General features: G+C 40.8%; 1 protein-coding gene across 1 annotated transcript; it reads right to left on the bottom strand.

Annotated features, from left to right (window-relative positions):
* Positions 1-7,575: 7,575 nt before the first annotated feature.
* Positions 7,576-10,097, bottom strand: LOC308597023 (proteinase-activated receptor 1-like). Its single transcript, XM_081212453.1, has 2 exons — positions 9,778-10,097; positions 7,576-8,845 (listed from the first exon to the last, which is right to left on the bottom strand). Exons 1-2 carry the CDS (start codon positions 9,875-9,877, stop codon positions 7,719-7,721), a joined length of 1,227 nt encoding a protein of 408 aa, XP_081068579.1. The 5' UTR covers positions 9,878-10,097; the 3' UTR covers positions 7,576-7,718.
* Positions 10,098-11,596: the final 1,499 nt, after the last annotated feature.

Raw genomic sequence — 11,596 nt, 5'->3', positions numbered from 1 at the left:
CACTAAAAGGTAAATGATTACCCTTGGCAATAAAACTGCATTCCTGGCTTATTAACTCATCTAAGTATATTCACTTAGATGGGCTTTCCTAGGAGAAAGCTGTACTTTATACTTCAGCCTCCTTTATACTTCAGGCTCCTTTTCAATTGCAAAGTGCCCTCAGGAAACATTAAGAAGGATGGGAGGGAAAGGAGAACTCAATACCTCCCCTGAAACTTCCTGCCATACCCCAACTGGGTTTTGTCTCTGGCAATACTCCATGCTTACTCACCAAGGTGGAGTAGTGCCACAGGGAATAAAAGAAACACATAGGTGTGATGATCCAGGGGGTGAACACATCGCAGGAGAAGGGTTCCCCTGCTCCTCACTTGCCTCCTACCAAACTTCACCCTCCTGGGGAGACTTTCCAAGGCAAAACATTCATTAGGGTCTGCATTCTTTCCTGAAATTAAGGACAGGTGAGGAACAGAATATAGTAGCTCTAGAACCTATGCAATATAATCTATTTAAATAGATTTTTTTTTCTTCCCCCCATTCCTGCAAAAGGTCTGTAGCAGGTTTATTGTTTGTTTGAACTATTTATACACCACCTTTCAGTGCTAAAGTCCTCCAGAGGTGGCTTACAGAAGATATTTAGCTTCTCATATATAGCAGCATAATTCAGCTTCATATTATTGTTAGGATCATAGAATTGTAGAGTTGGAAGGGGCTCCGAGGGTCATCTAGTCCAGCCCCCTGCAGTGCAGAAATCTCAAATAGATCATACATTGCTGTTGTTTATTAATTTGTATGCTGGTTGTTTGTCAAAACGGCTTCTAAGCAGTTTACAGCCATAAAATAAATAAGCAGTTATAATGCACAACAAATCCACTGGGGCATTAGCACATCCACAATAAAACAAGAAATTAAAAAGCATAATAACCAAAACATTTAAAAACAGTTAAAACGGAGAGAGTGCTACTTCCTTTCCATTATCCTCAGCAATAACAGTTGGTAGTTAGAATTGCATGTAAAGGCAGGGAAAGGACTCTCAGTGGGCATTTACAGTATATTATTTTCTCTCATTTTCCTCACAGCAATTCAGCGAGGTAGGTTAGGCTGAGAGATGGTGGCTTGCTCAGCCCAGTGGGCAGCATATCTGTGGAAGAAACTGAATACAGCAGGTAGAGGGGTGAGAGGACTGCAATTTGCCACAGGCCAAGGAGAAGGCCTCATTCTGAAGAAAGATTTGAAGCTGGCTGGGTTACATTTTATCCATTAGTCAGGCTTGTTTGACAACAACATGAAATGGTGTCTTTAGTGTCATTGGCCCAGTCCTGTGGAATACCTTGCCAATAGAGATTCAGCAGGTGCCTTCTGCACTGACTTTTAAACACCTGCCGAAAATGTTTCTACTACTACTACTGCTACAGTGGTACCTCAGATTAAGTACTTAATTCGTTCTGGAGGTCCGTACTTAACCTGAAACTGTTCTTAACCTGAAGCACCACTTTAGCTAATGGGGCCTCCTGCTGCTGCCGCGCCACCAGAGCACGATTTCTGTTCTCATCCTGAAGCAAAGTTCTTAACCTGAAGCACTATTTCTGGGTTAGCTGAGTCTGTAACCTGAAGCGTATGTAACCTGAAGCATATGTAACCCGAGGTACCACTGTACTTTTATTATTTGTACCCCATCCATCTGACTGGGTTGCCCCAGCCACTCTGAGCAGCTTCCAGCATATATAAAAACATTCCATCAGGCCTAGATGGTACATCCTCCACAGTGGTATACTGATTTATTTATTTTTTAAAACCCACTGGTTTAGTGCATTGGTCTTCAGCTGCTGAGTACCGACCCGCTGCTGGGCTTGACTTAAAGTGGGACACCAGAGCAGCACAACAGCCCTACAAATATATGATAAAAATGTGTTGGCTCAAGGTGGAGCCTCTGACAAGTCTGAAGCTTACTGGCATAGCATGAATGAGTGGGTTCGCAGACTGAAGATCACGGCTGCAGCAGGACCCCAGGAGCAACTCTGTGGCTGTGAACTTCAGTCTGCGAACCCACACATTTGCTAGTTCATGCTAAGCCATGGTATGGCCTAGCATTACATGTGAACTGGGCCTAAATGGTTAAGAGTTTATCACAAACTATGAACCAGACATATGAGATGAAAAGACAACTCTTATGTACTGAAGTTCTCACCCTGGGCCAGCAGGGGGATACTGTAGACAGTTATGCAAATAAGGCATCAAAAGTGACGTTCAGTGATTGGATAGTTTTAGAAAATTGTTACAGTTACATTGTACTGGAGCTCTATATAAGCAGGCTGACTGAACCCTTCAGTTCATTTCTGTCTTGGCCTGAGAATAAACAAGAGCTGTTTGAAGAATCACTGGGTCGTCTGATATGTTCACCCACAACTTAACAACAACAGTTCCAGTTAGCTGGTAACTAGGGTGAAATGGTAGGAGACTGCCAAAGAAAACTAGATAGTAACAAGGCTGAAGGACCCATGGGAAAGTATGGAATAACTTCAGACAAAACTGAACTAATGATAATGGCTACAGTCTGGTTTCTCTTCAGATCGTATAAATCTTTCGCCTTTTACTAAATATGGCTGTGGAGAGGAACAGTTATGAATTTACAGCTAATTCTTTGAAGCCCCACGCTACTTCCTTGGTGTTAAAATCAGATTTGTATGCTTATTAACCCCTTCCCCCCAAGAAATAATGATAATGGCTGTTGTATGATAAGGGGGAAAAGTCTCCAGACGCAACTGCAGTGTATATTTTGCAAATGGCTACATGGATATTTAAAGACCACACTTTCCCCATTTTGTCTCAGCTAAACTAACCAGTCTATCTGGAATCCACCCACCAAGAGCATTCTTTTAAACTCAGCAAATGTCATATTATCTTAAAGATGTGAAAGAATGTTCTGTCTCGTAACTGGTATGTGTCTAAGCACTGAGTAAGAGAAAACATTGCCAGAAGGAAACTTTTCCCAGAATTCTTTGTTTATTTCTAGGATGGTGGCCTTGATGGATGCAAAGAGAACATACAATGGCTGTCAACAAGAACCAGATCTAAGGAGTGATATCAGCTTGGAGTGATTTCTCCTGCAAAAATTCCCTCTCCAGATACAGATGTATTAGTCAGCAATTTCCTGGCAACACATGAAATTTGGGAGAATGATCTAAAAGCATAAAAATATTGTATATCTTATTTCAGAGGTGGACAGATTTGCATGATGCAGTTGTTGTTTTTTAACTACAACCATGAGACCTACAAACTGGAGATTGGTGCAAAAGACATATGTATAGAATTGAAGAATTCATAGCCTAGGAATTTGTTGTGCATGTCAGAACTGAATGGAGCTCATAGGCCTTTCATGAAACAATCCATTCCTGATTACCTCAATCTCTCTTCATATTAGCAGTATAAATTAGGGCTCAGAGGGGGCTGAAATTAGTTTTGTTGCTACTTTTGTTAAAACAGTTGAAAGTAAAAAAATATATATTGCTGATTTACTAAAAATCATCCAGAGCTATGTGATTTCAAGCGCAAACTGGAACTTCAGGCTTTCACAGCTGACGTGGGTTAAAGTGCTCTGTCACTTTAGCACAACAAAACCACTTTTTAAAAAGGGCATTTCGCAGTTTGGAAAGTGGATGGCGGAATGCATTAAAGGTGGAAGGTGTGCAAACACCCCACAAGCAAATCAGAATGAAAGCAGGAAGAATGCTCGTTGTCATAGAACTACTCTGCAAACATATCAGAATGAAACTGGATATAATTTGACTACAGTATAAGCTTTGTGCAAGAAAACCAGGATGTATGCTCAATAAGCAGGTCATTTGGAGGAACTTTAAGCTACCTCATAGGGTTGTTGCCGATTTTAACGAACCTGGAGGAAGGGCAAGATATAAATGTAACAAAATCAACTTTAGCCACGAAAAACAATCTTGAATATATCAACACTTTTATTACTTCTACAAATAGCTGCTCTGATGTTTAGTAGTCACATAAAGAATGTTTGCAGGAGTTCACACCCACGGTATGTCAGCAGTTTAGCAATTAAATCAAGTAGAACCTTTATGGATCTAGGAGCTGAAATACACCCAGAAATAAATTGTCCCTTCCGGTGAATCACACCAGCAATTTTGCGTTCCAAATGAATTATTTTGGAGACAACACCTGGGTATTTAAAAGTAGTGCTTCTTTTACACTTAGTATTCTGTTTGATTTTTAAAGCATCCTTATTATACACAAAACATTTTCACTCCTTGGCTGCACTTTAAACTTGAATTGGTAGTGCAATGAATGAACTCCAGACTTAACTGCCTATGGAAGACCATTTATTTGGTTCATGTGCTTTGGGCACGAGGCTTGGCCACAGACAGCACCATTCATTTTCCTGAGAATGGGAAACACACCTTTTGGTCTGTTGACAGGTATAAATTAATTCAGCTTAGTTAGACAGTATTGCATCCATATCCCAATTCATGATTTATAATCTGTACTCCTATAATAGCCACTCTTGCTTTGCAACCCCATTCAGAGTGAAGAATTATTTCTGTGATCGCCACCTTCTTTGCATCTCTCAAACTTGTTTTTAGGGGGGAAGTTTTTTTCATGCTTTGTCCGGAAGACAAAAGTTCTCACATTAAATGAAGGATAAGAGAAATTAGCTCATATTTAAGAGTTGTAAATGTGCAAGCAGGGTGGGCAACACGAGAACGAGCCTTTTCTGTGGTGGCTCCCCATTTGTGGAATGTTTTCCCCAGGGACTTCAGGCATCAGGTAAAAATGCTCTTCAGCCAGCTCTTTAGTTGATTAAACAATTTTGGACTTTTAAATGTGTTAGAGGTGTGTATTTATTTTTTATTTTGCTATTATGTATTTCATGCTTTTATGTTGTAAACTGCCCTGTGATCTTTGGATGAAGGGCAGTATAAAAATGTAAGAAATAAATAATATATAATAAGTATTTTCCCATGAAAAAGAGCTGCAGCATATCACATAGGAACACTGGATCAAAAAACCCCAAGAAACACAGATTTTGCCTCATTCCCATTCATCTGCCTAAATCCCACATGGGACCTCTGCCAATGGCTACTAGCCATAATGGCTTTCCAGACCATTCATGTTCAGAGAAGATATGCAGCTGAATACCAGTTGGTGGGGACCAACAACAGGAGAAGGTCTTGATGCCAATTTCCTGGGTTTCCTGGAGGTATCTTGCTAGCCATTGTGGTGAACTAGCCTGACTTGGTATAAGGCAGCTTCTTATGTCCTTCCAGTGATGAATGATTGCTGCCAGCTGATCTTCTTTAGGGAAGTTTGTTTGGCCTCAGTCTGAGAACTTCAGACCTATACACCTTCCTTTTGGGCTTGTGGCTGTAATTCCAGTTTTAGAGAAATTGAAAATCCTGATAAGACTGCAGTGACCAGCAGCAATGACTCTATTGCCCTATCATAATAGATTAGTGGGGTGGAAAAGGAGCTTAGGCAAGTAGCAGGCTCATGAAAACAAAAGCATAAGAAAAACTCTGATGGATCAGACCAGTGATCCATCTAGATTAGTGATGTGTACGTTGACTAGCAGTGGCTGTCCAGCTTTCAGGACACAGCCTTTCCCAACAAAACCTGGAGATGCTGGAAACTGAACCCGGGGACTCCTGCAACAAAACACATGTGCTCTGCCACGGAACTGCAGCCCATCATGATGGTAATAATGTCCTCTTTGGAGTGTTCTTCAGATCCCTAGGAAAGACATCATCCACGAATGAATGAACAGGAACTTTGTCTATCCATTATTGTTTGTTTATTTTATTTCTGTTCCCCTCTTTCTTCCAAGTTGCTCAAGGTGATGGCATACATGGTTTCCCCCACTCCCAGCCTTCTCCCACTGACATTCAGCTTCAACATAAAGCACCTGGAGATCTGACCATGTTGCTGAAAGGGGAGAGGAGGAACAAGTCAGTCCCTCAGCCTTTTCCTACTGTTTTCTCAAACTACTCCAGGAGGCTCCTGCAGTTGGAGGAAGCCCGGCTGCACCGAGCTATCAGAAAGGTTTTTTTGGAGAGACGGCAGCAGGAAGAGGTCTGTGTGTGCATCAGGATGAGACCCTTGCCACCTCTTGCTGTTTTTATCAAATATCCAGTACTGCACTTTGTACTTAGTATAGGCCCAGCCCTGACACAGTCTGCCCGACTCCCTTGTCTAGTATGATGTTCGCATGTCTAAGGCTGCATCCAGTGTTAGTCCTACTCAGAGTGGACACAGTGTTGTTAAAGTACATGTTTACCTTAGCTTCATTAATTTCAATGAGTCTACTCTGAGTAGAATTTGGTTGGCTGTAACCAATGCTTTAAAAAAAAAATGTTTAGGGGCACTCTCATTTTCCTATTCGTATTGAAATGCTACCCCTCAATGAGGCCAAACTTAGATTCACAAAATGTTTAGGGGGTATGCGTCCCCCTGCGTCCCCCCAGAAAAAAGCAAAGGCTGTAACCCATAGTCTGCATGCACACACATACACAATCTGCAGCCAAGCATAATTAAAAGTCTGAGCCAACTCCCCCACCCCCACAAAAAAAACCACTATTGGACTCAATAGTCTGTTTACATTGTTGTTGTTTAGTCGTTTAGTCGTGTCTGACTCTTCGTGACCCCATGGACCAGAGCACGCCAGGCACTCCTGTCTTCCACTTCCTCCCGCAGTTTGGTCAAACTCATGCTGGTAGCTTCAAGAACACTGTCCAACCATCTCGTCCTCTGTCGTCCCCTTCTCCCAACATCAGGGTATTTTCCAGTGAGTCTTCTCTTCTCATGAGGTGGCCAAAGTATTGGAGCCTCAGCTTCACAATCTGTCCTTCCAGTGAGCACTCAGGGCTGATTTCCTTAAGAATGGATAGGTTTGTTCTTCTTTCAGTCCATGGGACTCTCAAGAGTCTCCTCCAGCACCAGAATTCAAAAGCATCAATTCTTTGGTGATCAGCCTTCTTTATGGTCCAGCTCTCACTTCCATACATCACTACTGAGAAAACCATAGCTGTTTACATTAGGCAACTCTGAATGTTTATCACTTCTAATTTGTTTGGTTACACTGAATCATGGAGTCTGACCGCTTATAAAGTACATCTAAGCTCTGCCTCCTGTGTCTTCTCTATTGGAAAAGCTACAATGTCATCTGGTTTGAGTGAATGTACCAATGTGTTCTTTTCGAAAAGGGTTAAATCACATTCCTGTTTCAGAAGGCTCTTGTCAGAAAAAAACCCCAAATTAATGACGACAAATAAGTTAATATCTGCCTCAGTAAATATTATTAACATTATTATATACTAATAAAATAATTGGGACAACAATATGTAATATTTACATATATATACAGTCCTCATTGGAACAAACCAGATCTCTGGATAAACATTAGTTTTAATGTTAACAACGGCAAAAAACAAACAAACAAACAAAAAACCAGTTTGAAATATTTTGCGTGATGCAGCAGCAAAGTGCTATTCTAGGCTGCATCAACAGAAGTATAGTGTCCTGATCAAGGGAACGCTAAAATTCTCTGATTCTTTGATTTTATATAGCCTTTAATATAAGAAACAGCATAAATATTTTAGAGAAAGAATGGCATGGACATTAAAGACGTGAACTGTAAACAAATATTAACATCTTTGTCATGCAACACCTATATTTATGAATCCTGTACCACACACTGTAAAATTCTAGGCTTGAGACAAATTTTTCAGGCCACTAAAAAGATTGGTGGCATTACTGCTTGTTGTCTGACTGCTTTGTTCAAGATCAGACTGCTTTTTATAGCACAGGAGATCCCACACCTGCTTTTGACACTCTGAAGAGGCATAATAATAAATTAAGGGATCAACGCAGCAGTTTATGGTACCAATGCAGACCGCTAAGCTATAGGCAAAATACAGAATTTCAAGCGGTTGATCAGGTGAGATGCGCAAGTTGTGCACTAATAATAGGACATTTGTAGGGCCAAAACAAATAATAAAAGAAGACAAGACTGCTAGAGACAGGAGAATGGCACGTCTCTTTTTAGCAGTCTTTGTAGCAACACTGGATGAAGAAAGTTTCCTTATAATACACACATAACAGGTGACAGAGATTAATAACAGAATAAAAAAGAACAAAATGGATAATACAGAAAAGTTATACCGAAATATATCCATAATAACAGAGATATCTAATGTATCGTGACAGGTCGTAATATTTAACCGGGATAATCTCTGTGTTTGCTCATTGACAAGCAGAGGTATCACCCCAGCTATAGCCAGAAGCCAGATGAGAAAGCAGACCAGCGAGGCCCGTCTTGCTGTGCGCCAGGACAGGGACTGCACTGGGTACACCACGGCCAGGAAACGGTCCACGCTTATCACCATCATCAGCAGGACGGAGCAATACATGTTGCAGTAGAAGGCGGCAGTGACAAAATGACACATCACAGACCCAAAGATCCAGTTGTTTCCAGAAAAGTTGTAGGCGATTTTAAAAGGAAGCACACTCACGAAGAGAACATCTGCAGAAGCCAGGTTGAGCATGTATACCACAGTTGGTTTCTTAAGCCTTAATTTAACCACAAACATAAGGATTGCCATAATGTTTAAAGGAAGGCTGAAAATAACCACAGCAGTGTGGAGTGAAGGAACAAAGCGAGTCATCCATGGACCAGTCAAGTATTTTTCAGCTTGTTTTTTGATAGCCACTTGCTGTATGGATTGATTGTAGTTGTTCAATGTATCAGTAGTAATTATTTCTTTATCATTAGCATTTATTTCCCTAGCAGGGAAACTAGCAAAAGAAAGACCCTGGATGTCCAAGGATGAATCTGAAAGATGAAGGAATATGTAAATCAAATCTATGAATACCTATATAGCTAATGTTACAAACATCAATGCAACCCTGCTAGTTTACTCATGTGAATATGAATTCAGATTAAATTATTGAATTACACATTTGGGGCTTTAAAAATTATTGGTTTAGACAAAATTTACATATTTCCTATTGCTAGTGAGAAACTTCAGCTATTCCTATTCAGCTATTCTTAGTGTGCAGCCCTCTAAGAATGTGACTTGAAACTAAGGGAGACCGGGACAAGTTGCTGTGTTTCATGCTGCTAATGTATACATAGTCATATTCTGACATTGTCTGTGTACACACTATACATTTAAAGGAAAAACTTTCATCGAAGAATCCTAGGAACTGTAGCATGTTAAGGGTCTTGGATCTCTATCTCTGTGAGGGGAGAACTATGGCCAGCTTTTTTTGCCCAGTCTAACAGAGACAGGTTTATTTTTAGTGAAGTAAAAGGTCTTATGCAGTAAAGAAATCCTTGATTTTCTGTGAAGTACATCACCTCCTTGCCGAAATATCAGAAGCAGATTGTGCAAGAAGAGACACCCTAAATTCTTTAGGGTAGGAATTTTAGAGCAAAAAACCCCACAAAATGCTTGATTCATTGTTCTTCTGATCTTATGTTATGACTTATGCGCTTAAAATGTTGCAGTCACTTAGAGATTTTATTAAGTGCAAGTGACTGATAAACTGAATATTACCACTGAGAAGTACATTTTTTCCTAGTACAAGGATATTCTCCCTCTTCCTTTACTCTTGCTGCTTCAGCATGGTTGTTCTTCAGTAGCACAATCATTTGGAAAGATCAGAGACAGTGAAATTTCCCTGAAACAATTGCACATTGTATATGCCTTGCTTTAACTATGAATATTGAACCGTGGAGAAATTGTGTTGGGTTGTACTTACTTTTTGCTCTTGCTGTGCTGAATAAGGTGAAGACCATACTAAACAGAGGAAACAGGATCTTCAGAGAGGGGTCCATTTCTCCTCCAGCGGCGAACCTCATCTTTTGGTTCCGCTAGGTCTCTAAGAAGAAACTGAAGGGATCTGCCTGAAAAGAAGCTTCCTTTATTTCTTCCCTGAGATCTAAATCCACTTGTCATCTCCTTGCCTATTTTGGGCTTTAATGTTAGTTTATCTGTAGAAGAAGCTGAGCCAACCCACTCTGTCATAACACCACTTCACCCTATAGGGAGTAGCGGGTTCTTGATTTCTTCTTTCTGGCTATTCCCCAAAGCACCAAATGAAAACTCTCAGACAAGTTTTCTTGTCTGTTTTCTTTACTTTTCTAAAAGACTCTTCCTAAAAGCATTCCTGGAAAGCCCATTATGTCGCATTAATAGATAAAGAAGCATTTGTTGTGGTTTTCAGTCCATCTGTTTTCAGAAATAAGGGTTAGAATACATTAAAAAGCAAAATTCATATTTTTTCACCATCCTAAATATGTTCTCAGTGGATAAAGTGCTTTACCATTATCAATCAACATTAATCAACATTAGGCTTGAATGAATGTTAGATGAAATCTGGGTTGGGGAACCTTTTTTCCATCCAAGGGCTTTCCTCCCTTTTTCGGAGGGCCACATGGCCAGAGGGGGAGAGGTTAAAAAGTGGGTGGATCAACAGTGGTAAATGTTACCTTTGTGCTGTAGGCTACTTTCAACACACACTCACACATTCCTCTGTGGCAAATATTGCCCTGCTCAGGGGAAAATCTTAAGAGTGCCTTGTATGTAGCACACCATTAGCATACCCTCCACCATTCCTCAGATGAATATAGGGACGTTCTATTCCACATGTCAGGGAATCTGATCCCTCCCTCTCACGGCAGACTGCCAGCAATAGATAGACAATAAGTTCTTACCAATGTATTTTAGTCAATGTTCAACTCAGAAACGTTGCCTCTTGGGTTAATGGCATTGCTCTGAGTAATCTCCTCCCCCCTTCCCATCTCAATCGTCAACAGCAACCCCCCTTACGGTGGCTGCTTAGGGCCAATTGCCTCTTAGCTCTCTGCTCTCCTACTTCCATTGCTCCCTGGGTCTTGGGAGAAAGGGGGTCTGGAATGCTCTCTAGTGATAATGTGTCAGCCAGCAGTTCCTGCTCTGCTTCTCCCATTATTTTCCAGCTTTCCCCCTCTTCTAATTCTGATCTGTGACCCTCTGCAAACCACTGTTGTAAATCTATACTGTCCTCCTCTTCTTGGGAAGGTTCACCATTCCTCCTCCGATGCCCAGTCCCTGACACCACATCAGTATCACTGCTTGAGCATTTCCTACTGGTGAAGTACAAAATTTATGAAAAGAAACACGCAAATCTGCAATATTTTAAGCACAGAAATATTTGAATGTATGTATTGCGTTTAGGGAGGCCTGTGGGGAAAAGAAAACCCCAAATCAATAAATACAACTATATGTGTGTGTTGTGACTATGTGATGTCATCATGCATTCATGAGCATTTTGGAAGCATGATAACTTTGAACAACTGGTATTATTGCAATTGTGCAGGTGTATGATATTGCGTCTCCCAATGAACTGATGCAGGCAGACAAAAACACACATACTCTTGATGGCTGGGGGAAGAGACCGGGCCAAGATAGTGCAAAGCAGCTCCTCCCTGCTTAGTCCTCTGTTGAATTGCTCCCCCAAGGTTCATCCTAAGTCTAACTTGGGTCCATTAATTTCAATGGATCTGCGCTGAGTAGAATTTTGTTAGCTAAAACCTATA

Source organism: Podarcis bocagei (genome assembly GCF_964188305.1).
Source record: "Podarcis bocagei genome assembly, chromosome: 11".
Classification (NCBI taxonomy): domain Eukaryota; kingdom Metazoa; phylum Chordata; class Lepidosauria; order Squamata; family Lacertidae; genus Podarcis; species Podarcis bocagei.
This window is presented reverse-complemented; position numbering and strand designations above follow the sequence as displayed.